The sequence below is a fragment of the Chelonia mydas genome, chromosome 12 (genome assembly GCF_015237465.2).
Source record: "Chelonia mydas isolate rCheMyd1 chromosome 12, rCheMyd1.pri.v2, whole genome shotgun sequence".
NCBI classification, from domain to species: domain Eukaryota; kingdom Metazoa; phylum Chordata; order Testudines; family Cheloniidae; genus Chelonia; species Chelonia mydas.
Window position 1 is genome coordinate 1531266 of NC_051252.2, and position 26998 is coordinate 1558263.

Here is a 26998-nt window from a genome sequence, read left to right on the forward strand (position 1 = left end):
TCTGTCTCCCCAATGTCCCCAAAGGGCAGCCCTTGTCCCAGCCACCTGACACCTTGCCCCTTTTTTCTCTACCTGGGGCCTTCGGTCTGTTTTCCTGTCTAAAAGTGGGGGAAATCTACTTCCTCTTGGTCACTGGTTGCTAACTATAACTGTCCTGTCCATTGGGGTTCCCATTGCTTTTCTGAATTATCCATTGATGTGGGTTGGTTCCTGCCAGTTGTTTAATGACCCATTCATTCCACCCCATACAGCTCAGTGAGAGAAACCTCAGGTCTCTTAATCTGCCTCCAAGAGCGGATCTGACCCTTTGCACCCCCGGATAGAAATGCAGAGTACACTGGAAAAGTGAGGCACACACAGGAATTATAAAAATATTAAAGATTCCCACTTTGTCACACCTTCCACCAGGTGTTTTGTGCAGGTTGGATTCTTCCATTCTTTACTGAGTACTAACAGCCATTCCATACTTAAGGTTGCAACTGAGTTTCTATTACAAACTTCATTTTCCATGTTCCCTTCCCCAGTAAAATCCATGTGTCTTATTGGCATCAAAATTGGCTAGTTAGGTCTGGGACAAAGGTAGAATTTGGGGGGGGATAGCTCAGTGGTTTGAGCATTGGCCTGCTAAACCCAGGGCTGTGAGTTCAATCCTTGAGGGGGCCATTTGGGATCTGGGGCAAAAATTGGGGATTGGTCCTGCTTTGAGCAGGGGGTTAGACTAGATGACCCTCTGAGGTCCCTTCCAACCCTGATATTCTGTGAAATTTGAAGTGGTTCAAACTATAGGTTCCTGAATGGTGAACTCTTCTATTTTTAGCTTGCATTAAGAATTAGTCATCTAGTTTGTGTTGCATTACAAGGCACTGTGCTGTGTTTGGAAGTTTATAGCTCCAAAATGGAAGCAACATCACACATATCTCTACAAGCTGACACTTTGCAGTCAGAGTAAAACCAAATGCTTTCTATTTTCAGCTCTTTGGTTTCTGTAATAGAGCTGCTGCAGAATTTGTACAATCCAGGCATGTTTGAGAATGCTCCCTTATCACAGCACAGTTAATTTCCCTTTTTATACATCGACTGTCTAGCATTGTTGTAATCATTGCACTATAAATCTCAGACAAAAGCTCCTAAATGTGGTGAGGAAAGACACAGAATTTTAATTGTACACTTATTGCCATAGTCTTCCTCTTATATAATTTTTCGGTGAATAATGATACAAACAGGTGGCATCCTGGTTTTATAAAATTCCAGTTTGATTGTTTTTACAATCATACATGCTACACCTCTTATTGATATTTAATAGCAAAGTAGATGCATGAAACAATCTTCGTTTTACATTGGATAATGTAGATTATCAATTTGAAATTTTGCAAACTGACAAAAAAGATTTTAAAAGACCACCCTTTAAAATGTTTAAGAATTGAAAAGTCATACCACACCTTCCTACTGGGGGAACATGACTTTAGATTTGTATTTAATACACTGCATACCAATGTGAATTGTCCTGTTCGGTCCTAGACCACATTGGCTACATTTTGATTTTTATATATATATATATATATATATATATATATATATGTTTTGATTTCAAAAACCCCTGGGGGAATTAGGCAACCAACTTCCACTGGAAGTCACTAGGAGTTAGGTACTTCCCTTGGTCATTTTTGAAAGTCCCACCCTAAAGGTTTTCTATTAAAATGGTTAATGCCAGTGTAAAATGGTAGTCAAATTAACAAACAATATTATGGTTGTATAAGCATTTGGCCAGGAGCTTAACCCACAATAATAGTTGGCTTCCTCTAGAGCCAAAAATGGGGTTTCTTTAGAAGTGTCCAGAACCAGCAACCTAGTACATGCTGTGTTCTCTGCACAGATGACTGATCTAGACCCCATCTTTGAAACGGAATTATTTAACTCAAAAGAAATTATGCATTTTGTCTTGTCTTTAGTGATCTCACCCAACAACTGTTATAACTGTAATTTTTCTAGGGGTTATATAGGTTAAAATGTTGAAATTGTACTATATTTTCAATGTTCGATAATTTGATAAAACCATTATCCTTACAGATGAGGTTTTTAAATGACCACATGCTGTAGTTAGCTGGTATATAGAAAATAATTGATAGATTATCAGGCAAGAAGGAATCATTGTGATCATCTAGACTGACCTCCTACGTACTACAGTCCAAAGAACTTCCCTGAGTTAATTCCTGTTTGACCCGGAGCATATTTTATGTCTAGCTTCAACTACAAGCCATTTGTTGCTGTTCATACCTCCATCTGCTAGATTGAAGAGCTCTTTATTATCAAATTTGTTCCTCTGTGTAGGCACTTGTATGATCAAGTCACCCCTTAACTTTCTTTTTGATCAACTAAATAGATTAACCTCCCGGAGTCTATCATTATAAGATACATTTTTCAGTCCTTTAATCATTCTCATGGCAATTTATCAACATCTTTTTAAATTGTGGACATCAGAACAGGATGCAGTATTCCAGTAGCAGTTGCACCAGAGAGAAATAGAGGTAATATAAACTCTCTACTCCTACTCAGTAAGTTCTCTGTTTATACATCCAATGATCACATTAGCCCTTTTGGTCATTGTATTACACTAGGAGCTTATGTTGAGCTGATTTATTAACCATGACCCCCAAGTCTCTTTCAAAGTCTGTTTCCAAGGATAGAGACCCCCTTTCTGTAACTCATAGAATCATAGAATATCAGGGTTGGAAGGGACCTTAGGAAGTCATCTAGTCCAGCCCCCTGCTCAAAGCAGGACCAACACCAGCTAAATCATCCCAGCCATGGCTTTGTCAAGCCTAACCTTAAAAACCTCAAAGGAAGGAGATTTCACCACCTCCCTAGGTAGTGCATTCCAGTGTTTCACCACCCCCCTAGTGAAAAAGTTTTTCCTAATATCCAACTCTCCCCCACTGCAACTTGAGACCATTACTCCTCGTTCTGTCATCCGCTACCACTGAGAGCAGTCTAGCTCCATCCTCTTTGGAACCCCCTTTCAGGTAGTTGAAAGCAGCTATCAAATCCCCCCTCATTCTTCTCTTCTGCAGACTAAACAATCCCAGTTCCCTCAGCCTCTCCTCATAAGTCATATGTTCCAGTCCCCTGATAATTTTTGTTGCGCTCCGCTGTACTCTTTCCAATTTTTTCACATCCTTCTTGTAGTGTGGGGCCCAAAACTGGACACAGTACTCCAGATGAGGCCTCACCAATGTCGAATAGAGGGGAACGATCATGTCCCTCCATCTGCTGGCAGTGCCCCCACTTATACATCCCAAAATGCCATTGGCCTTTTTGGCAACAAGGGCACACTGTTGACTCATATCTAGCTTCTCGTCCACTGTAACCCTTAGGTCCTTTTCTGCAGAACTGCTGCCTAGCCATTCGGTCCCTAGTCTGTAGCGGTGCATGGGATTCTTCCGTCCTAAGTGCAGGACTCTACACTTGTCCTTGTTGAACCTCATCAGATTTCTTTTGGCCCTATCCTCTAAGTTGTCTAGGGCCCTCTGTATCCTATCCCTGCCCTCCAGCTTATCTACCACTCCTCCCACTTTAGTGTCATCTGCAAACTTGCTGAGGGTGCAATCCACGCCATCCTCCAGATCATTAATGAAGATATTGAACAAAATCGGCCCCAGGACCGACTCTTGGGGCACTCCACTTGATAGCAGCTGCCAACTAGACATGGAGCCATTGATCACTACCCGTTGAGCCCGACGATCTAGCCAGGTTTCTATCCACCTTATAGTCCTTTCATCCAGGACATACTTCTTTAACTTGCTGGCAAGAATACTGTGGGAGACCGTGTCAAAAGCTTTGCTAAAGTCAAGGAACACCATGTCCACTGCTTTCCCTTCATCCACAGAGCCAGTTATCTCATCATAGAAGGCAGTTAGGTTAGCCAGGCATGACTTTCCCGTGGTGAATCCATGCTGGGTCTTCCTGATCACTTTCTCCTCCTCTAAGTGCTTCAGGATTGATTCCTTGAGGACCTGCTCCATGATTTTTTCCAGGGACTGAGGTGAGGCTGACTGGCCTGTAGTTCCCAGGATCCTCCTCCTTCCCTTTTTTAGAGATGGGCACTACATTAGCCTTTTTCCAGTCATCCGGGACCTCCCCCGATGGCCATGAGTTTTCAAAGATAATGGACAATGGCTCTGCAATCACATCTGCCAACTCGTTTAGCACTCTCGGATGCAGCGCATCCGGCCCCATGGACTTGTGCTTGTCCAGCTTTTCTAAATTGTCCCAAACCACTTCTTTCTCCACAGAGGGCTGGTCACCTCCTCCCCATGCTGTGCTGCCCAGTGCAGTAGTCTGGGAGCTGACCTTGTTCGTGAAGACAGAGGCAAAAAAAGCATTGAGTACTTTAGCTTTTTCCACATCCTCTGTCACTAGGTTGCCTCCCTCACTTAGTAAGGGGCCCACACTTTCCTTGACTTTCTTCTTGTTGCTAACGTACCTGAAGACACTGTGGCGTGTATTCTTTGTTTCTAGATGTATGACTTTAGATTTGGCTGTATTGAATTGAAACAGCTTGGTAAGCAGGGCACAGGCAATCCAGATTGCTCTGTCCTCTGATCTGTCCTCTTCATTATTTACCATTCTGCTCCAGTCTGTATCATCTGTAAACTTGATCAATAATGATTTTGTTTTATTACAAGACAAAGCAGAACTTGAATCTTGCTGATTTTGTTTTGGTGGTTAACTAACGTAGAACCAAGAAATGATCCCCCTGGGCCCCTATTGGATATGTACTAGGATAAAGTTCGTCCTCTACCTTGGTGGGTCTTGCGCTTATTGGCGGATTTGCTCGCCTTGGAGCTTCACGGCAGCCCTCAGCTTGGCCATTTTCGTGAACCCACAGTCCAGGTCAACTTCTCCTGTATCTAACTAGGAGTTGGGAGGATTTGGGGGGAACCCGGGCCTGCCCTCTACTCCGGGTTCCAGCCCAGGGCCCTGTGGAATGCAGCTGTCTAGAGTGCCTCGTGGAACAGCTGTGCAACAGCTACAACTCCCTAGGCTACTTCCCCATGGCCGCCTCCCAACACCTTCTTTATCTTCACCATAGGACCTTCCTCCTGGTGTCTGATAATGCTTATACACCTCAGTCCTCCAACAGTCCGCATTCTCACTCTGAGCTCCTAGTGCCTCTTGCTCCCAGCTCCTCACATGCACACCACAAACTGAAGTGAGCTCCTTTTTAAACCCAGGTGCCCTGATTAGCCTGCCTTAATTGATTCTAGCAGCTTCTTGATTGGCTGCAGATGTTCTAATCAGCCTGTCTACCTTAATTGTTTCCAGAAAGTTCCTGATTGTTCTGGAACCTTCCCTGTTACCTTACCCAGAGAAAAGGGACCTACTTAACCTGGGGCTAATATATCTGCCTTCTGTCACTCTCCTGTAGCCGTCTGGCCTGACCCTGTCACAGTACCCTCTTGACAGGTTTCAGAGTAACAGCCGTGTTAGTCTGTATTCGCAAAAAGAAAGGGAGGACTTGTGGCACCTTAGAGACTAACCAATTTATTTGAGCATGAGCTTTCGTGAGCTACAGCTCACTTCATCGGATGCATACTGTGGAAATCGCAGAAGACATTATATACACAGAGACCATGAAACAATACCTCCTCCCACCCCACTCTCCTGCTGGTAATAGCTTATCTAAAGTGATCATCAAGTTGGGCCATTTCCAGCACAAATCCAGGTTTTCTCACCCTCCGCCCTCCCACAAACAAACTCACTCTCTTGCTGGTAATAGCCCATCCAAAGTGACCACTGTCTTCACAATGCGTATGATAATCAAGGTGGGCCATTTCCTGCAGAAATCCAGGTTCTCTCACCCCGTCACCCCCTCCAAAAACCACACACACAAACTCACTCTCCTGCTGGTAATAGCCTATCCAAAGTGACCACTCTCCTTACAACCTGCATGAAAATCAAAGTGGGCCATTTCCAGCACAAATCCAGGTTTTCTCACTCCCTCACCCCCATACTCACACAAACTCACTCTCCTGCTGGTAATGGCTCATCCGAAGTGACCACTCCCCCTACAATGTGCATGATAATCAAGGTGGGCCATTTCCAGCACAAATCCAGGTTTTCTCACCCCCCCCCCCCCCCACACACACAAACTCACTCTCCTGCTGGCAATAGCTCATCCAAACTGACCACTCTCCCCACACTGTGCATGACAATCAAGGTGGGCCACTTCCAGCATAAATCCAAGAACCAGACGTTCTGGTTAACTTGTCATGCATTCTGAATTTGTGGTTTGGGCTCTGAAGTTCACCTCCCGCACTAGTGTTCAGAGCATGAGTTCCAGCCTGAGCCATAGCTTCAAAATGCTGTATACACAGTTATTTAGTGCTAGCATGAGCCCCACTAGCCTAGTCTATTGCCTTGGGTTGGGAGTCTCACTACTGCTTGGCCCAAACTGTTGGTAGACGTAACTTGAATCACAGCGTATGTGCACCCGCTGATCTAAAAATGTCTAACTTTAGTAGCTGCTCCTACTAAATAATTGAACACAACTCTTTCTCTCAACAGATTAAAGAATGTGCAGATGAGTTAGCTGGGAAAGGCTACTTGGTGTCCTGTTTGGTGGACCATAGAGGTAACATCACTGAATACCAGTGTCACCAGTATATCACCAAAATGACAGCCATCATCTTCAGTGATTATCGTCTGATCTGTGGCTTCATGGATGATTGCAAGAACGATATTAACGCCCTCAAATGTGGCAGCATTCGACCTGGAGAAAAGGTATCCACAGGACAGGTGGATGGGAAGTGGGTTCATAAAGATGACACTCAGGGAAATTGGATGCTATTGTGGGACTTGTATGTACACCAGACTTAATTACAGTGACTGAAAACCAGCAAAAGAGACACAAGGTATCAAAAAAGGTGATGTAATCACTGCAAGCAGGGACACCTCTTTAACAAGTTGTCTCGATTATTGTTAGTGCTTGAAGTTCTTTACTGACATACTAGGAAAAATGCTGTTGTACTTGCTCCCAAATCAGATGTGATTGATTTGTCTCCACTCCCACCAGACCCCCAACACAATTTAAAATAGTAAACAAATTTATGTTGTGGATCACACTTATGTGACTTTTGCTTTATATGGTGAATCTTAGTCACGATTAACTAGACCTGTCTCTCTAGACAAGTTTCTCTGTGCCTTGATGCATATTGTCAAAGCTGACCTGGGAAAGCCTTTAGTATAGGGGAGTCTGCTCTTGTGGCCTGCCCAACCCATCCCTCCTTTCTCAGGGAGTTTAAATTTGATACAAGACAAAGCAGAACTCAGATCTTGCTGTGCAGATGTCTTCATGGGCCTTCGTTTGTGTTTTTTTGCATCATGCCATTTGCTGCAAGAAGAAAGAGAACGTTTAGTAGAAGGGTTCTTTGGAACCTCTGGTATATTTGTTAAGTGATGTTGTTCACTAGTAGTGTACTGTTTTTATGAATTAAAAAATCCACTTGTCCTTTACTTTCATCCTCCATTGGTTAATTTCAGGGCTGTTAAAATGGACTGTTCTGCCCCTGTTAATGCCTCCTTCATTCTGTTATGATAAAAGAGCTGCACATATCAGTTTGAGTGTTTTAATGTTTGTTCCTGATTGGTTGTTCAGTCCTGATCACATCTTGCAGCAACCCGTCTGACTGCACAGCATCGCGTTTCACTGGAAGTGTGAGGAAGTAGCCAGTTTAGACAAGCTATATCCATTTCAGCTCTGATTGTGCATTAATGAACCATTTAAAGATGCCAGAGAAGTTTGTGTTAGGATACTGGAGGAAGGATTTCTAGGTACTACTTCCCCTTTCCTATTTCAGTGGAGCTTATGTAATCAGCATTATGGTATTGTATGTATCAGTGGACTCTTACTTTGTGGGTAAGTTGATGACAAGGGATAAAGTTAAACTTAACTAAACTTTCTACAGTGCTTTGAAATTCAAAGTCCTTAACTTTGATTACATTGCTAGAGGTTGAATCGACCACTCCTGGAACAGTGAAAAGGTGCTGTCCTAGAAAATAGAGCAATTTCTTGGTGGAGATGCAGATGTGGTGCTTTGCTGCTCCAGTGAGACCTCACTGGCCTTAGCAGATCCTTTACTGTGCAGCATCTAAAATTGCAATGCAAGTGCAGACAGGAAGGTTGTCTAACTGAACAGCAGGAAGTGCAAGTATGTACTGCTTAGATCAGCTTGTTCTGTGGCTGTTCCTAGTCTGGGGAAATGAGTGAAACTGGCAGGCCCCTAGAGCTTTGAATTGGTAATTGTCTTTGAGTACTTTTCAGCAACCTTGATTTCTCTGTAAAATGAAACATCTGTCTTTGTCCTTTTAAACTGGAAGGTCTTTGGGACAGAGACTTAAATCACAAGTATGGTATTGGTCCCCTATACTGAGTTGGGCGCTTAACTGTCGCTTGACCAAATTAAAATATTTATAGAACCAGTGAAAGAACCTAGTTGAAAGGAAGAATAATAGGTATGCTGAAATCACTGATATCTAGGGCATATCTCTTGCTTGAGGTAGTCACCTATGATTTCGCACCTAACTGTGAAACCCATGTCTAGGCCTGCTCTAGTGGCTGGTAAACATAAATCGCCTTTGCTACCAGGTAATCTGATAACTCAAGTGCAGACGTGTGCTATGGACATAAAGGTCCTGACCCTGCTGATAAACTTTATGGAGGTCAGTCTGATTCCACATGGTGGAATTTGTTTTTACATATTCTTTTTTCAGTAAGACAGTAAATTTCATATAAAAATACATGAAAAGAACATTGATTACAAAATCAAGAATTTAGGGAACACCAGAATTCAGGCTGCCTCTGCAATCATAACTCGCCCCACTTGTGCATGTGCATTATGATAGACTTTTAGTTACATGATCACATACAATTTTTTTCCACAAGACATCTGCTTTCATTCAGTGCACAGATAAATAGTGCTCTGGGAACAAATCAGGGTTGTGTAGTGATTAAGTCTGTAGGATTTCTGCTTTGTTTGTTGCAGAAGATGAGAGATACCATGAATGAGACAGGGTTGCAGGAAGAGAAAAGATGGTCTTGTGCATAAAGCAGTCAAAAGCCACCTTGGAGAACTGGATTGTAAGGGAAAGTCTACACTACCGTGGGAGTCGATGGTCTGAGATCGATCCACTGGTGGTCGATTTAACGGGTCTAGTAAAGACCCGCCAAATCTACTGCAGATCGCTCTCCAGTCGACCCCTGTACTCTACCCCCGACGAGAAGAGTAAGTAAGTCGACAGGAGATTTTCTCCCATCAACCCCCGGCGGTGTAGACCCCAGAGTAACTCGACCTAATGTACGTCGACTCCAGGTATGTTGTTCCCATAGCTAGGGTTGCATAGCATAGGTCGACTTACCGCGGTAGAGTAGGCATAGCTTAACCTTGCCTCTACTAGAGGTCTTATGTGATGTTGGCCAAAGCAAGTCACTAAACCAAACTTTCCATAGGTGGCCCACTCATTTTTGGGTGCATAACCTGAAACGTATTGGGACCCAACGTGCAGAAGTGTGCTGAGCGCTCATAACAAGATGGGTCACATGACTTGTTTCTGTTGTCAGCAGCCGACCTGCCATGACACTTGCAGCGACAGACAGCTGTTCTACTACTGTGGAAGTTGCTTTAAGTGGCTACATGAGGAGTATTCCCTCTTCCAGCACTGTTTAGGGGAAACCTAATCTCCTTTAGTGCCTCCGTAGATTCTTGTTCACACTTTACCTCATAATGTCCAGGATTCTAGGAGTTGCCTGTTTAATATCTGCAGTCTAGCACTTGTCTCTCTTCATCTGACCATGCCTCAGTGAATTGATGTGACTATGGTTTAATACACAGCCTCTGTACACCCGAGGCGTGAGACTGAACAGCTGTCTAGCCCTTATTTTTCTGGAGGTGAACGCCATGGGACCACTAGGCCTCTTCACGTCAGGCTACTGCCAAATAAAATATTTGCTCATTCATAACTTTATTATAAGTGATTGGGATAAACTGGCTTCCCTTTTTTTTCACTTGAATTGCATTAGAGCAGAACTTCTAGGACTAAGGCCATATCTACACTACGGGCGCTACCGCAGCGCCGCTCGGGCACTGCAGCAGTGCCGTAGACGCAGAGCAAAGACAAGGGCTTCCTCCAACAACTTTTTTGGTGGTCTCAGTGCAGCCACCAACTCTGCCTGGTGGCTGCACTGACACTTTTTCCTAAAAGACTTAATTAACTTTAGGAAAAACAAATAAATATGCACATACACATGTCCAAATCAGTGTAATCTCTTCATGCAGAGGTTTTTTGCAGACTCAATAATAAAAATAATGCTGTGAAAAGTGATATTTGTATGTTAGCACTTTTTACAGCATACTTAGGAGCTACCTGGGAGCTGTGAAAATAAGTGATATTAACAAGCATAAAAGTATCACTTTTCACAGCCTCCTAGCTAGCTAGTAAGTCTGCTGTGAGAAGTGATACTTGCATGTTTGTTAATATCGCTTCTCTCAGCAAGCCCCGGGACCCATTAAGCTCCAGATGGGGAGGTCAGAAGGGGAGGCAGTGGGGGCCAAGGGCAATGAGGAAAGGGGGTTGGGGGAGGCAGCAGGGGCCGGGGCAATGGAAGTGGGTAGCGAGCCCGGCTGCTGCATGGCTGGAACCAGGGGTTGGTGGCTGTGGCGGGGGAGCAGTGCCCGCAGCCAGAACTTGAGGCAGAAACTGCATGCTAAGAGCCAGGGGTTGGAGCCCGCTGCCACACAGCCAGAGCGTGGCCATAGCCGAGGGTCAGCACTGTCACTGTGCAGCAGCTGGAGCCAGTGCTTGCTGCTGGGGCCAGGGGTCAGCACCCCGGGACAGCCCCTGCCACCGCTTAGCTGGGGATCAGCGCTTGCTGCCGTGCAGCTTGGGTCTTAGCACCAGGGACCGGAGCAGCGCAGCCGGAGCTGGGAGTTGGCACCCAAAGCCGTACAGCCAAGACTGGGGGGGTCAGTGCCCGCCCTTGCACAGCCAGAGCCCGGTACCGGAGCCAGAGGCGAGCAGCTGGTGCCACATGGCTGGAACCAGGGTCTAGAGGCTGAAGCCCCACGATTGGAGGCCAGGGCTGTGTGGCCAGGGCCGGGGAGTCAGCATCCGTCACCCCACTGCCAGAGCCCCGGGCTGCGTGGCCAGGCTTCCGAAGTTCCGCCGCTGGAGCCCACCGCCCAAAACCCTTCCCCCACACCAAGGTACGTCGAGAATCATCTGTGCCCTGCCTGTGTCCAGAGGGTGGCGTGTGCAGGAGCAACAGGGAGGGAGGGAGAGGTGCCAATGGTCCCCCGCCCAATTCCCCTCTTCCTCCCCCATTACCTCTCAGGAAATTGTCATAGCCCCACAAAAGGCCCCAGCTGCAATTGAGAAACGCTGGCATGGACTCTTCCTTTCGTGATGGAAGGGTTTTTTCAGTCTCTGGTTAATTCACCTCTCCGTGCAGGGTAGTTAGGTCAACAGCACATTCTTCTGCTGATCTAGCCGCATGTATACTGAGGGTTAGGTTGGCTTAACTGCAGCTCTCAGAGTTAAGAATTTGTCATTCAATGACAGCAATGTAGCTGGTTTCTCTAAATTTTTAAGTATAGACCAGGCCAAAGACTCTTTTCCAGCCCTTGTTGTCTCACCTTTCCTTTTCTGTAAACTGTCTCCTCTGGTTTATGTAGCTTTCTTTCCTGTCCCTTTATCTACTCTCTCTAGTCCATTTTATTCCATCTCGTATCATTTCTTCTGGCTTGTTGCTTGTCTTGTCCTCTATCTACTGGGTTGTATCTCATGCTGTTCTGTTTCTTGTGTGAGCAGCAGAGTGAAGTTTATGTTTCCTGATTTCAGACTTCATTTTGCTGCATGTATCAAAAAGGAGTGTACGTGGAAAGCAGAAAAGTACCGTTGTATCTTACAGCTGTATGCTTGGCCCACTTTCTGCTGACAGTGAGCATACTTATGTCTCCTTTCCTCTCACCTGGATGTTGTGCTGTGTCCTGAGTTTGGTTCCCTGGTGTTTAATCCCTGCTTTCTTTTATACAATAGAAGCTTAATGCGATACTCTTTTCACTGAGAATTGTGGTGGCAGCTGGGCCTTTCTCCTTCAGAACTGTCAGCATAAACCAGCCATTTCTCTGACCTTTGTCTACACACACACGTGCACCAATTTAACAAAATGTGTGTGGTTCAACCGGTTTAGTTTAAACTGGTGCAAATCTGTACCTAGACAAGGCCTCTAGCTGCGCTGGTTTAGGCACGGTTTTCTTCCCATGGGTATTAAAGGTGACATTTTAAAAAAAAAAATCACACTTCTCTCAGGGTAGTTTACTTGCTTTGGTTACAGGTAACATTTAAGATTACTGTAAGAGATTCGGGGAATGTAATCTTCCTCATTTTTCTGTTTTTCAAAGAGCTTTGGGCCTAGTCAGTGTCACTGTTGTGTAGGTCTTTACAGAGCAGCAGAGTAGAGAAAAATGAAGCTAAATAGGAAAATATGATAGTTAAAAAAAGACATGAGTGAAGAGTTCCATAGTTTCTAGCGATACTTTTAACTCTTTTAAACTGACTAGATTTCAAATAGACAGCATCCTTTTAATTTTGGTTTCCACTACGGGCTGCTTAAAGCTGCTAAAGTGGGACTTGTAGTAGAACCACTGGGAGAAGATTGGATTTCTGTAGATTAGTTATTTTGGTTCAGTCGGGTCATCTGTCTGGCTTCTTGTGCTAGCTATTGACTAGTTGCACAGCACTTGGCTTGAACAACAAAGATACCAGTCAGTTTTACTTTCTGGCTTTCCTATACAAGCACAATGCAGGTGTTTCTGCTCCAGCTAGCTAGAGGAGGTTACTGGACAGCAATAGGAAGCACCTAGTCCAGGGGCAGGCAAACTTTTTGGTCTGAGGGCCACATCAGTTTTCCAGAATTGTATGGAGGGCTGGTTAGGGGAGGCTGTCTCCCCACAAACAGCCAGGCATGGCCTGGCCCCTGCCTCCTATCCGACCCTGGGAGGGGTTGGGGGCTAGCCTCCCGGGCCAGGAGCTATGGGGCCGGGCAGAAGGGTCCCGCGGGCCGTAGTTTGCCCACCTCTGACCTAGTCCCTGTGTTATCTCAGAACAAGTATTTGCTGCCCCTTTCCCATTGGTGCAGCTTCCCATCTTTACTTTATCTGTTTTCTCCCAATATCTGCACTGCTTCCCCCACTCCTTGGTTTCCTTTTGTCCCCTCTTTGTTCCTAGCTCACCCCAGTTCTTCTGCAACTAGAGCAGAGGTGGGCAAACTACAGCCCGCAGGCCACATCTGGCCCGCGGGACCGTCCTGCCCGGCCCTTCAGCTCCCGGCCAGGGAGGCTTGCCCCCAGCCCCTCATCCCCTGCAGCCTCAGCTCGCCATGCTGCCGCAGCAGGGCTATGAACTCCTGCTGGGCAGCGCAGAGGTGGGGCTGGCTCCGGCTGGGCAGCTCGACTGCCGGTGCTCTGAGCTGCATGGTAAGGGGGGGGGGGGGCGGGGTTGGATAAGGGGCAGGGAGTCCCAGGGGGGCAGTCAGTGGACAGGGAGCAGGGGGTGGTTGGTTGGGGTGGAGGTTCTGGGGAGGGGGCAGTCAGGGGACGGGGAACAGGAGGGGTTGAATAGGCATGGGAGTCCCGGGGGGGGGGCCGGGGTGTGGATAGGCGACAGGGCAGTCAAGGGACAGGGAGCAGGGGAGGTTGGATGGGGGCAGTCAGGGGTCAAGGAGCAGGTGGGGGGATTGGTAGGGGGGGGGGGTCCCGGGACGGGGCGGTCAGGGGACAAGGAGCAGGGCGGGTTGGATGGGTTGGGGATTCTAAGGGGGAAAGAAGTGGGAGGGAGCGAATAGGGGGTGGGGGCCAGGCTGTTTGCGGAGGCACAATCTTTACTTTCTGGTCCTCCATACAGTTTCGGAACCCTGATGTGGCCCTCAGGCCAAAAAGTTTGCTGACCCTTGAACTAGAGCAACAGGAATTTTATGCATAAGTAAAATTTTACTTTTTAGTACCACCCAATGTCCCCCACTCCTTCGGGGTTTTTTGAAAATGAGAGGGAGAAGTAAACACCAACAGGAATTGAACATATAGGTTGAATTTTGCATGGGCCACATTTTATAGAAATCTGTTTTAGGAATGCTTTAGAGCTTTAAAACTATCCTGTGTCTGTCTGGGGGAAAAAAGGTGTTTTAGGCATCAAGTCCAACCAAGATGGCCTTAAAAAGAGGGGAAAATTAAAACTAAGACATTTTAAAACATTTCTAAAAATTGCCTTAAATGCCATATTTTAAAATGTCTCAATGCATTCCCTGGGTTGAAATGTTCTATTCCCCCTGGGGAAGATGGTTAGCCCCCTTTTTTTCAATGATCTAAAGTTTCCATTTCTAACTTGGCAGGATTTCAAGATATTGGACTATAAATCTGTCTATGCGGGAATGAATTACCTGTCTGTTTTTCCCAATTTGTGGGTAGTGGGAGAGAAGAGGCATATTTTCTAGCATGTTGATATTTTTTTAAATGGCTGGAAGCTGCTGTGTATCCTTTATAATTTTGGAAATAGTTCTGGCAAAGATACATTAGCAAGCAGAGTGCTGGTGTAGGTGTATTTATTCACATGGCTCTGCACTGCAGCTAGAGCTTAATGAATAATGCAGTCATTCTGAACTCATGCCAATAATTTTTTGTCACCTTTCTGTGTGCTTCTATCAAACTGCATTAAAAGACTATTATGGTTGCATATTTAAGTACACTAGTCAAGAAATGACTCTTCTACATAGTCTATTTTCTTTCTAATACTATAATTACATGAGCACTATTCCTGGAGAGCAGTATATACAATTCAACATTAGAAAATCTTGTAATCTTTTCTTTCTGGTATATTAAGCTATTTTCGCTCTCAGACTGAAGCAGTTAACTTGGATTTCTATATAAATTAAGATACTCTTCTCTATGGTATGGATTTAATGACTTAGCAACCATATTCTATAGTCAGCATTTTAAAGAAATTGGTAGCTAAAGTTAAGCTCCTGAATTGCATATTTAGGCACTGAAAGAAGTAGCTTGATTTTCAAAAGTTCCCAAGCTTCTTGCAGCTCCTAATGATTTTCATGTGAAGTCAGAGCAGCCGGGAGCTTGGCACTTAAGAAAATCAGGCTTCTTTCAGTGCCTGAATGTGCAATTCAGAGGAGCATAACTTTAGAACCAATTTTTGAAAAGCTTGGTCTATATTTTTTATCAAACAGCAGCTCAGTCTTATGCACTTATGAGAAGATCACACAGTTAACTATTATGCTAATTTAGTTACAAACTTAGATGGCCTGTGTATGTCTGCAAACTTCCACTGTTCTGTTGTGCTGGATATGTGGTAAATTTAAAAGACTGGAATACAGTGTAATGCAGAGTATGAAAGATATATTTACCTAAGGTTGTAGGACATTTGTGAGCTAGTATGTGATCATGTATTCATGATATTATTTTATTACATAGATGTAAGTTAACTGTTTTTTAGTAGGTTGTGTACATACAAATAAAATAGCTTCCATCCCATTCATGTACCTAATGTGCACTGAAGTCTTTATCTGAAGTTTTAAGTAAAGAAAATCCCATGGTATGAGGAAATCTTGAATAGAGTGCTCTCTAGTTCTTTTGCCTTAGGGCTAGAAACCATACCCTTCCCAGGTAGGAAAAGTTTTCGTTGTCTCATGCCCCAACAAGGAGGGTGCCCAGGCTGTAAGCTTGCAGATGAATGAGAGGATCTTTGAAGCAGAGCTTGCAGCTTGGAAGGCAGGCTGGAGCAGGGAGTTGTCAAATGTATTTAAGCCACATTTTATGAAGTTTGTAATACTAAATGGCTCGATTGCAACGGCTGTATGTGCATCACCACGGGGATTTGAGGGAGAAGATGTGTCCAGCATGGTTACAGATAAATCAGTAGTGTGGGATAAGATTCTGGCATGATGCCACACACTAGCAGTATTCTGTAATGGCACCTCTGAAGGCTGCTGACTCATGGCTGGAGCTCAGCTGACACATCCATCAGTTTTTTACCCAATATCTTTTTGGCCATTTTAAAAAAAAGTGTTGGTAGTTCTGGGATTGGTGATGGTTTAAGTAACTCGCGGCTTTGGAATGCTGCTTGTGTTCCTAGTGTGCCAGTACCAACAATACAGGTATCAGAGGCTTCCTGAGCCGGGAGAAATGTCGGAACAGGAGGGAATGATTATTGGAAGAATTATGTGGCTTTAAATAGCAATGTTACTGTTTGAAAGATTCCTGTTTTGTTCCAACCCCTGCTGCTGTCTGCTCATAGCTGTTATGGTAACACTTGCTTGACATATAGAGTGGGACTGAAGGAGATAAGGGCTCACCGTGAATGCCTGTTAGTGCAGTACACACGAGCCGTTTGATTTATCCAAGCGGTCAGATAGGGCACTACTGGACAATTTCCCTTAGAGTAGGTGGTTATCACACCAAAGCAGCCTACATTGAAGGAAAGGGGCTGATAGTTGAAAGTCCTCTGGTCATAGAACTCTTCTCAGCCAGCTGTCTTGGTCAGAGCTCCACCAGAGAGGGATTCATATTTTAAGGGCTCAGACTTTCTGAAGGCCCCAGGAGTCTTGGGTACCTTTTTGTTTTAATTTTCTAAGCATGCCCAGCTGTGTGGCTGTGAAAAACTCACTGATCAACATTCTACTGCCTACTTCAGGGGTGCTGGGCAGAAGTGACTCACCTAGTGCCATCCTATGGAAACCAGTGAGCTTCCTCAGGTTGCTTGCTATCGTTACTCATGATCCAAAGTTACATTTGGGCTCTGTTGAGCCCACTTGGCAGTGGATGTTAGCCTGGAGTTGGTTATCTTATGAGACTCAGTGCAGTGTTGGATGCTTTGACTTTCTGTCATTGGTGGAATTAGCACTGAGAATCCTAGATTGCTAAAAGCTCCTTTGTGAGTGCTTAACATCACTAATTATCAGTGACCAGAGTGAAGGCTGCATTGACAGAGCAGCTTTCTAATTCCTCCCCTCCCCCAAATATGTTCCTTTAATGTGACACTGTTATTTGCTGTTGCCATGGTGATAAGAAGGCTGTGTCAGATTAAAGATAACTTGGCCATTTTGGTAAACTGCTCTAAGCAGTGTGTCTAAACGGTGATAATCTCATTAAACCACATTAAAGCAAACCCAGAAGCATTGAAGGAGGCTACTCCACTGTGAACCGTCAGCACTTCAACAGTCTGTTATGATACTGTGATGAGTTGGATCACAGAAACCCCCTTTGGGACTACTACCTCTGAGCCTGTTTTCCCTGAGCTTGGGACTTCAGTGCCTTCCCTGGTTGTGCCGGACATGCTAGCCTGCTACAAACACAGACCCAGGTCTGAACCACATCCCCCACAAGCCGCAGACCTAACTGAAAACAGTTTAAGAAGTGCTCCTGTCTCCAGCACTCAGTTACCCAACTCCTGTATAAAGCTTAAACAGGGTAAACTCATAAATTGTTCGCCCTCTATAACACTGATAAAGATGCACAGCTGTTTGCCCTGCCCCCCAGGTATTAATACATACTCTGGATTAATTAATAAGTAAAAGGTGATTTTATTAAATACAAAAAATAGGATTTAAGTGGTTCCAAGTAATAACAGATAGAACAAAGTGAATTACCAAGCAAAATAAAATAAAACACGGAAGGCTAAGCCTAATAAAGTAAGAAAGTGATTACAGATAAAATCTCACCCTCAGAGCTGTTCCAATAAGCTTCTTTTACAGACTAGCCTCCTTCTAGTCTGGGTCCAGCAATCACTCACATCCCTGTAGTTACTGTCCTTTGTTCCAGTTTCTTTCAGGTATCCTTTGGGGTTGGGGAGGCTACCTCTTGAGCCAGCTGAAGACAAAATGGAGAGGTTTCTAGGGGCTTAAATAGACTTTCTTTTGTGGGTGGAAACCTCTTCTCCTCTCCTGTGAAGATCCAGCTGAAGATGGAGTTTTGGAGTCTCATGGGCAAGTCGCATGTCCATCCATGACTCAGAACTTTACCAGCTGATGCCACATTCCCAGGAAAGCTCAGATGTGGATTTGCGTCTCTTAAAGTTCATTGTTAGCTTAAGTGTTCCTTGATTGGGCACTTACTGAGAATAGTCTTTTCTCAAGAAGCTGACCAACTGCTTCACTGTGACTACTTAAAATCAAGCAAGTACATAGCCAATATTCATAACTTTGAATACAAAAATGATACATGCATGTAAATAGAATGAATATATCCAGTAGTTCGTAGGCTTTGCAGAGATATGTTACATGGCATATGTAGCATAAAACATATCCAGTCATGTCATATTTACACTCATAAGCATATTTCTATAAAGCATTATGGGGTGCAACGTCACAGATATGGTATGTGGATCATGCCACTCAAGGCTGTTGGATTACAAAGAGAGGTGGGGACAGTGAATAGAGAGCAGATCACTTTACAGTTTAGTTTTGTTTGGCCACTCCTGGCTTGGAGCCTGACGGTGGGGTACTTCTCTCTCATCTCAATCTGAATTTGGGAGCCAACTATTTCCAGGCTTTGTGAATTGTTGCTCCTACCAACTGTATGAATGTCCATGACCTACTGGAACAGAATGCATGTCTGCATAATTTTCAAGTCTATATATAAACAGAGCGTCACTTAATTCTGGTGGTAGGTATCTATAAACGGTTAAAATTGCTTGGGCTTTCTTAGCCACTTGCTAAGCCTAGTGTGGGATGTGTAAATCAGCATTATGGGCTGCTTGCGGTGCAGAATATGGATTTTTACACATTGGATACATTAAATTAGTAACCAGGCATTTTCCACATTCCCATGTGTTTTGAAATATTTGTTCTTGTCTTCTGCTTGTAAATAATGGACCACAAATCCTCTTGGTAAAGGTCTTGATGCAATCTTTTTGTTGTGTAGGATGCGCACTCACAAGGAGAGGTGGTGGCCTGCCTGGAGAAAGGGCTGGTAAAGGAGGCAGAGGAGAGTGATCCCAGAATTCAGGTTTCTGATGTGTGTAAGAAAGCAATTCTTCGTGTGGCTGAACTCTCCTCTGATGACTTCCACTTGGACCGACACTTGTACTTCGCATGCCGCGATGACCGGGAACGCTTCTGTGAAAATGTGAGTAGTTGGAAATATTAGTCCTTTCATCCCTTCTGTCTTATCCCACAAATCAATGCCTGAAAAGAACCAAAGGACAGAGAGGAACCAGAGCAAGATCGCATAACAGCCGAAGGTATTCTGGGAACTACCTGTCAGTCAGCCTTCATACGTCCATCTTCTATGGTGAAAACTGTGCGAGAGATCAACTATATTAGGCAGCCTTTGGTTACTACTCTGTTCCACCGTCAATAGCATATGATCTCTGTTAAGCATCTCATTTTTATCAGTCCTTTGAGTGGCTGGAAACAAGTTGTCAGTTTTTCTTTATCTCTGTGGTTTGAGTAGCAGATTTTCTTGCTATTCTAAGCCTTTAGTTTAGCACTTTTGGCACCGGGAACTCCTATGAGCTCTTATGAAAAGTACATTTTGATCTCATTGTGTGGTTTTAGAGTGGACAGGAGGGGAGAATCTCTGGATTACTCCAATTCTTGTCATGATGTTGAATTAACGGCAGCAGAAACATCATAGGCTCTACTAATGGAGAAGTGGCATGGAGTGATGCAGCAGGAAAGCAGACCTATTGCTTTGTTCTGGTTCTCTTGCATTAATTGAAAAGGTATTTTCTCAGCGAAAGATGGCAGAACCCAGGAGCCAGAGTAAGGAAACTCAGCTGAAATATTTTCCTTTACAAAAAACACCTTCAGTTCTGTGCTATGTTTAACAAATGTTAGTGAGTTATTCCCATAATGTACATGAACACTACTTAATTAGATTAAAAGTAGGTCTTTGGTACAATAGCACAATTCTATTGGATTTTGGTTAGCAAGAGGGTAAGCTGTGAACTATCCTAAATGACCAGTGTTACTGTTCTGTTTCACAGACTCAGGCTGGGGAAGGCCGGGTTTACAAGTGCCTTTTTAACCACAAGTTTGAAGAATCTATGAGTGAAAAGGTAGGTATCTATTTCAGGTGGGCAAATCCTTTACTCATTGATCATCCATCCAGCTAACTGACCCTCTGTCTTGTTCATCCCTATCCCCAGTATTACTAAATTTACAGTAACCCACTATTAAGCTGGCCAGACAGATATGGGTCCTTGAATAACTTTGAATAGATGCCTTTAAATTGGGACATTCATGCTTCCAGCATGGTATGGATTGGTTACTCTTGTTTAGCTATGGGAGTGCTACGTTTGGTATATAAAGCACTAAGGATATACAACTGTAGTCCTTCTACCAAGCCAGGGAAAGCAAAGGTCAGGAAATTCAGGGATCTTGACAAGTAAAACTATCTCTCCTGTTCTTTGGGTGGCTATTCCTACTTAAACATTGAATGGTGATGTTGCTATTTATCCCTTAAGTCCTAGATAAATGGTGTTGCTTTTGTGTGTAGACCAAAACAGATTGTTTTGATGTATCTCTCGATATAGGGATTGCATATTAAACCTATCGCTTTGTCACCAGGCTACTCATCAAGGGCTGTTTTTAGCAAATTTGTGGAAATGATGCATTGTCTGTGGTAACTGCAGTTTTCTAAATTTCTCTATAGAGTTTAATATAAATTGTAACAAATTGACTTAATCTCACAGATGTGCCAGACTGGAGTCCAAAACCTTTTCCGTCTGTATCTATATTTTCACCTTGTTTAATGGCACAGGAACATAAATGCAAGCAATACAGGAGTAATTCAGTCTGGATGCTGTGGAGTTTGCTGCCATCAAGTAGCATCCTTGGGACACTCAATCCAGAATAGTGCAGTAAAGGAGCCTCATGAGGGGTGAATGTGAGTTGTGCGGGAAGCAAGGAGAAAGGATCTTTATCATCCATACTAGAGGTTCTTACTTATAGCTTTAGTGGCATACATGTTTGAAAGAGAGGAACCCCTTCGACTCCCAAAGCAGCATCTTAATGATTGGGGCTAAAAAGAATGAAAGTATCTGTTGTCTGAAGGGATGGAGATGAGAGGTATCTGGGCAGACCTGCTTTGGGGCTTGCTGGAGTGAATGAGCCTGTGATGAGATACCTCGAGGCAATGTACTCATTGCATTTTCTTCAGATGTTTTAACTATCTAACAGTTCAGTTAAAATGAGACGAAATCAAAACTATAGGAGTAGTGCCTGCTTTTAAGAATGGCTCCAGCTAAGCTTCATTTCTCACGAGTATTTTAGACTCCAGGTGGCTGCCACTTTTTCCTAAGTATATTTGGCCTTTTTAGAGGGAGTGGCTTTTTGTGGCATGATAAGCACTGCTGCAGGTAGGAGCTTATGAGCTCAGCACGGTGAGAAATAGAAAAGCATTTTCATACCCTCCCGGCATGTGTATATATCCAAAGCAGCAGTGAACTTTTACAAGCTTCAGAGCTGACAACCTGCACTCTCGCAGCCTGAGGTGGCAACAGACTGTGGTGGCCTGGAGCTCAACCCTGTGTGCTCCCTTTTGGTCAGCTGTGGCGCTGCAGTGGAGACCTGCCTCACATCCCCTTCACCTGGCTTATAAACAAATGCAGACAAATTCTTTTTAATCAAAGAGCACCCCTTTTCCAAAGGTCTTGTTTATTAACTAGAGCCATAAATATAAGCAGGAGAGACTCTCTTCTTTCTTGAGTCTGTCTTTGGAAACCTTCCGGGTTCCTCCTTTGGGTTACTCTTTTCACGGCTTCCTTAAGCAGGAATCCCCAGCTTTCCTCTCTAGAGCTGGGTTCTGTTAGTCAGATTTCCTGGTCCTTCCTAAGCAGGAGTCCTTAGTTCTCTTTTCTGGAGCTGAGGGGTGTTTTCACCAGCTCTGAGGCCTTTGCCAGTCTCTGCCTCAACTGGCCGCTGTTCCTTAATCAGGCTTCAGCCTTTCCTTGATGGTATCTCTGGGTGTCTGTCTGCTGTGAGGGAGGAGGCAGCTTGTCGCCAGTTGGTTGGAGGAGAGGGGCGTCTTGCCCTGCCCTCTCTGCAAGGCTCCTGGCCCCAGGCCTGTTAGAGTGATAGGATTTCCTCTATCTCTAAACACCATTCATTCCTGAGACTACTTCCTTTCTCTTCACATCCCCCTTAAGTCCTTATGTTGGACCTTTCAACCCCTTAAAGGGCCACGCTGTGTTCGAGTGGGCTGACAAATAGGCCCCATGATGGTATATATTTGTATTGATAGCTCAACTGTTCTAACACTTATCTTCCTCAGTGTCGGGATGCACTGACAACCCGTCAAAAGCTGATTGCTCAAGACTATAAAGTCAGTTATTCATTGGCCAAATCCTGTAAGAGTGACCTGAAGAAGTACCGCTGTAACGTGGAGAACCTTCCCCGGTCCCGGGAAGCCAGGCTTTCCTACCTGCTGATGTGTCTAGAGTCTGCAGTGCACAGAGGTGAGAGGGGTTAGAGTTGGGTAGCGTGATTTGCTCGCTTATTTGGAAACTTAACTACAATAGATTCCGCTTAATAGCAATCCCAATATTAACAGCTTTTGCTTAATTGCAGCATTTTGCCAGGGGCTGATCCATCCCATTGACTATAATGTTAATGGGATTCAGATTGTGGCAACAGGCATGTTGCTTACTAAGAACTTTTTTTGGAAGAAAGGCCCTGGCCACAGGCAGGTTTGCAGGGCTGCAGCCAGGGAAGGAAGCAATGGGACATGCTCAGCGCTGACTGCAGGCAGGTTTGCGTGGCTGCAGCCAGAGAAAGCCTGATTCAGTGCTTCCTTCCCTGGCTATAGGCCTATAAACCTGCCTTCCACTTATTGGCAATTTCCAGATAACAGCAACTTCTTTTGCTGGACACCAAGAGGTTGCTCATTAAGCAGAATCTGCTATTTTCAAGCTCCAGCTCATCAAGGAAAAATGGAACTGCCTACTGATGATACTTCCATCAGTGGGGTGTCCCTCATGCAACAGTACTTGATATAAAACTTTCATATGCCTAAGCTGTTAGAGATCTGGTGGATTGTTTTGTAGCTAAGGTTTGAAATAAAATCTGGCCTGTAACTCTTAATATGTTTTGTGGAAGACCATTGCTTATTTGAATTCTTACATCATGGCAGTGATCTCAGTGTGAAGATTATCAAATGGAGAATAGTTTCTGAAGTGTGCTCAGTGATTCCTATTATATACTTTAAAATCCTTGACAATAAAATGGCTAAGTCTACTTAAATTGTTCCTGTGGAACTGAAACCGCTGTACTAAATCCTTCCCTCCACAGCTAATCGAAGTGGTTTTCCTCTTTGCTTATATAGTAAACATGAAATATATGTTACTTAGTATATGATATAAACCGCTAACTTAATTTATGATCAACTCACAACATGAAACCCAAAGCTATTCACTTACTCTTTTGCCTGTTGTAAGTAGCCCATCTCCCTCAGCTAAGTTGTTTAAGTAAATTAATTTTCTTACTATACACATGTATGTATATATCAGCAGAGCATACTGCATCCTAGTGATACACAATGCTAATTAATGTTCTGTAAATGTAGAAAGCAAAGATAATGAGTGCTGAGGCTGCCCTGGAACCCATAACTGTCCCACAGGCATTGCAGAACATATAGGCCTATCAGAGGGTCTCAAAAAGCAGGACCATGTTACATAAACTTGGCAAAGCCGCTATAATACTGTGTACAAGTGGCGCACACAGTTACACATTCTTAACTTGTGTCTTGGAGGTGTTTGAACCACTCTGCAGTGGTCTGTAGTAGGACTGCATGCTGTAACGCCTCTGGCGCAATGATGGCCAAAGTGCCATGGCAGCCTTTATCAGAGTCTTCGCATTTATGGCCTTGAATGAGTAATTACATTTGGATTGTGTAAAAAATGTTCTACTTACTGCCTACTGTAGCGTTTTCTTTATAGGACAGGTGTGGACTGGTTGCTTCCCTGAATTCCTCAACCCTGCAGGTAGTTGCTGTGGTGTGTTTAATTTCCTCTTTGCCCATGGAACATGTTATGCACTATCTAGTCCAGAGGTGCACACATTCTAGCTCAGAAGGAACATTGCTTCACACACCCAGCCGTATAATTTAAGCATGACTTGGGAATTGGCAAAAATTGGAGTTGAGAGATTTCCAGTTTCAGGTTTTGGAGTCAAACTGCATAAGGGAATTCTAGAAAGGTTTCTAACATATCTTAAACTCTTTAAATCTGAATTTCTGTTTAACTATTGTCCATTTGCTAGAAATCCAGCATGTCATTTCTGTAATGTGCCTGAACTTCATGGCCCTCTGAGTACGAGACTCTGTCTCCCATGAAACCTTTCTCCCCCTAAATGGCACTTTTAACCCATCATTTGGCCAGAATAATATTTTCCAATTACCTAAAAGTCACTTAATTTACTGCAAGTGGCTTCGATCTCTGCAGTGAAACTGATAGCTTGAATGTGCTAAGAATAGATGATAATCTTGTAGTTCAAGGCTAGAAATCCATTGAGGGCTTCTGCTTATGGTACAAAAGCTGCTCTTGAATCGTACATGCTCAAACTGGAATGTCCCTGTAAATTTTTTCCGAATATAATAGAATATTCTATTTAAAGAACTTCCTGTTCCCAGCAGTTATGTTAATATTGATTTGAAGTATTAACAGTGACTATCGGTCGTAATTGTTTGTTCACTGGTTTATCGGGTGGTGTTCAGTAACTATCTATATTGTCTCACTGCTGTACAGAATGCCAGTATTGTCTCTACTCCTTCAGTGTGTGAAATACTCAATTACAATACCCTTCCTCGCACTACAGAAAGACCCCACTAAGCATTAACACTAAATCACATCTACCTTCACTTGGCCTAGGTCGGCAGGTGAGCAGTGAGTGCCAGGGTGAAATGTTGGATTACCGGCGCATGCTAATGGAAGACTTCTCGTTGAGCCCGGAAATCATTTTGAGCTGCCGAGGGGAGATTGAACACCACTGCTCAGGGCTGCATCGGAAAGGGCGTACTTTGCATTGCCTGATGAAAGTTATACGTGGGGAGAAGGGAAACATTGGACTGAACTGCCAGCAGGCGGTAAGGAGAGGCATATGTCACTTCAGTTCCGTGTTGTTGCTCTGTAGAAGAACTGCTTACTCTAATTGATTACGTTGCTGTGAGGATTCTAATGGATGCAATCTAGCCATACAGGGAACTAATAAAAGCTGGTGGTAGCTGTACATCCTGGTAGCATGAAGCTTGACTTAGTATCCAGCAGCAGTTGAAAATTTTGCTTTAAAGATCCAATTACAGTGTTGCATTTCTTTAACTCCGCTTTAAAAATTCCAACTGCATACTTGACCTCCAGATGCTGTAGTTCTTTGAAATCATCTGGCTCTTTCCTACACACATGGTGTAAGGAAACTTCCATTTATACAAGAATATTCCACTTTTTTGTTTGCCAGAAACGCAAAAGCTCTTCACAATTTTACTTTTCACTATTCTGTTTTAGTCTTTATTTCTCCCAGCTTGAACAATGAAAATAGACTAGTCATTTTCACTTCAAGTTCTGATACGCTACAGTGCTGCAAAGTTTGGGTTGCAAGCATTTCAGGGAATATTAACTCTTCTCCAAAAGATGAGAAAAAATAACAATTTTGCTTTTGTCTTTAAGTTTTATAAAAACTCTTTTCTAAACATAAGTTTGGTTCAGATTTGACCTGACAGTAACCCTATAAATTGAACTCACTAATTCATTAATATCTGTTTTCAAACTTATTAGTTCCGCTTAATTTTAAGTTTGTGCCTAATTTCTATTTTAATGACTATACCGCTTGTTTGTGTGGGTTGATCCTGGAAGTGGCACTGTGGAGGGCAATGACAGTTGATGACAACTGGTTCAGGGACTTCACTTCTAGTGTGATGTGGCAGTCTGGGTGAACAGCTAAACTGTTAACTGCAATGTGTAGAAGTCACTGTAGCCATAACTCATGGCGATCGGGGGAAGTCCCGGACAACTGGAAAAAGGCTAATGTAGTGCCCATCTTTAAAAAAGGGAAGGAGGATGATCCTGGGAACTACAGGCCAGTAAGCCTCACCTCAGTCCCTGGAAAAATCATGGAGCAGGTCCTCAAGGAATCAATTCTGAAGCATTTAGAGGAGAGGAAAGTGATCAGGAACAGTCAGCATGGATTCACCAAGGGCAAGTCATGCCTGACTAATATAATTGTCTTCTGTGACGAGATAACTGACTCTGTGGATGAGGGGAAAGCAGTGGACGTGTTGTTCCTTGACTTTAGCAAAGCTTTTGACATGGTCTCCCACAGTATTCTTGACAGCAAGTTAAAGAAGTATGGGCTGGATGAATGCACTATAAGGTGGATAGAAAGCTGGCTAGATTGTCGGGCTCAACGGGTAGTGATCAATGGCTTCATGTCTAGTTGGCAGCCGGTATCAAGTTGCAATGGGGGAGGTTTAGATTGGATATTAGGAAAAACTTTTTCACTAAGAGGGTGGTGAAACACTGGAATGCGTTACCTAGGGAGGTGGTAGAATCTCCTTCCTTACAGGTTTTTAAGGTCAGGCTTGACAAAGCCCTGGCTGGGATGATTTAACTGGGACTTGGTCCTGCTTTGAGCAGGGGGTTGGACTAGATGACCTTCTGGGGTCCCTTCCAACCCTGATATTCTATGATTCTATGATTCTATGAGTGCCCCAAGGGTCAGTCCTGGGGCCGGTTTTGTTCAATATCTTCATAAATGACCTGGAGGATGGTGTGGATTGCACCCTCAGCAAGTTTGCAGATGACACTAAAGTGGGAGGAGAGGTAGATACGCTGGAGGGTAGGGATAGGCTACAGAGGGCCCTAGACAAATTAGAGGATTGGGCCAAAAGAAATCTGATGAGGTTCAGCAAGGACAAGTGCAGAGTCCTGCACTTAGGACGGAAGAATCCCA

The 26998-nt window shown here is 44.0% G+C and overlaps 1 protein-coding gene across 1 annotated transcript in view; it reads left to right on the forward strand.

Moving 5' to 3' along the window:
• Window positions 1-26998, forward strand: part of GLG1 (golgi glycoprotein 1) — a 187538-nt gene that overhangs the window by 101825 nt on the left and 58715 nt on the right. The window contains exons 4-8 of the mRNA XM_037877969.2: window positions 6565-6780; window positions 18978-19181; window positions 20044-20115; window positions 22332-22515; window positions 24925-25139. Of these exons, the coding sequence (XP_037733897.1) occupies window positions 6565-6780; window positions 18978-19181; window positions 20044-20115; window positions 22332-22515; window positions 24925-25139 (891 nt within the window). The remainder of the gene's footprint in view (window positions 1-6564; window positions 6781-18977; window positions 19182-20043; window positions 20116-22331; window positions 22516-24924; window positions 25140-26998) is intronic.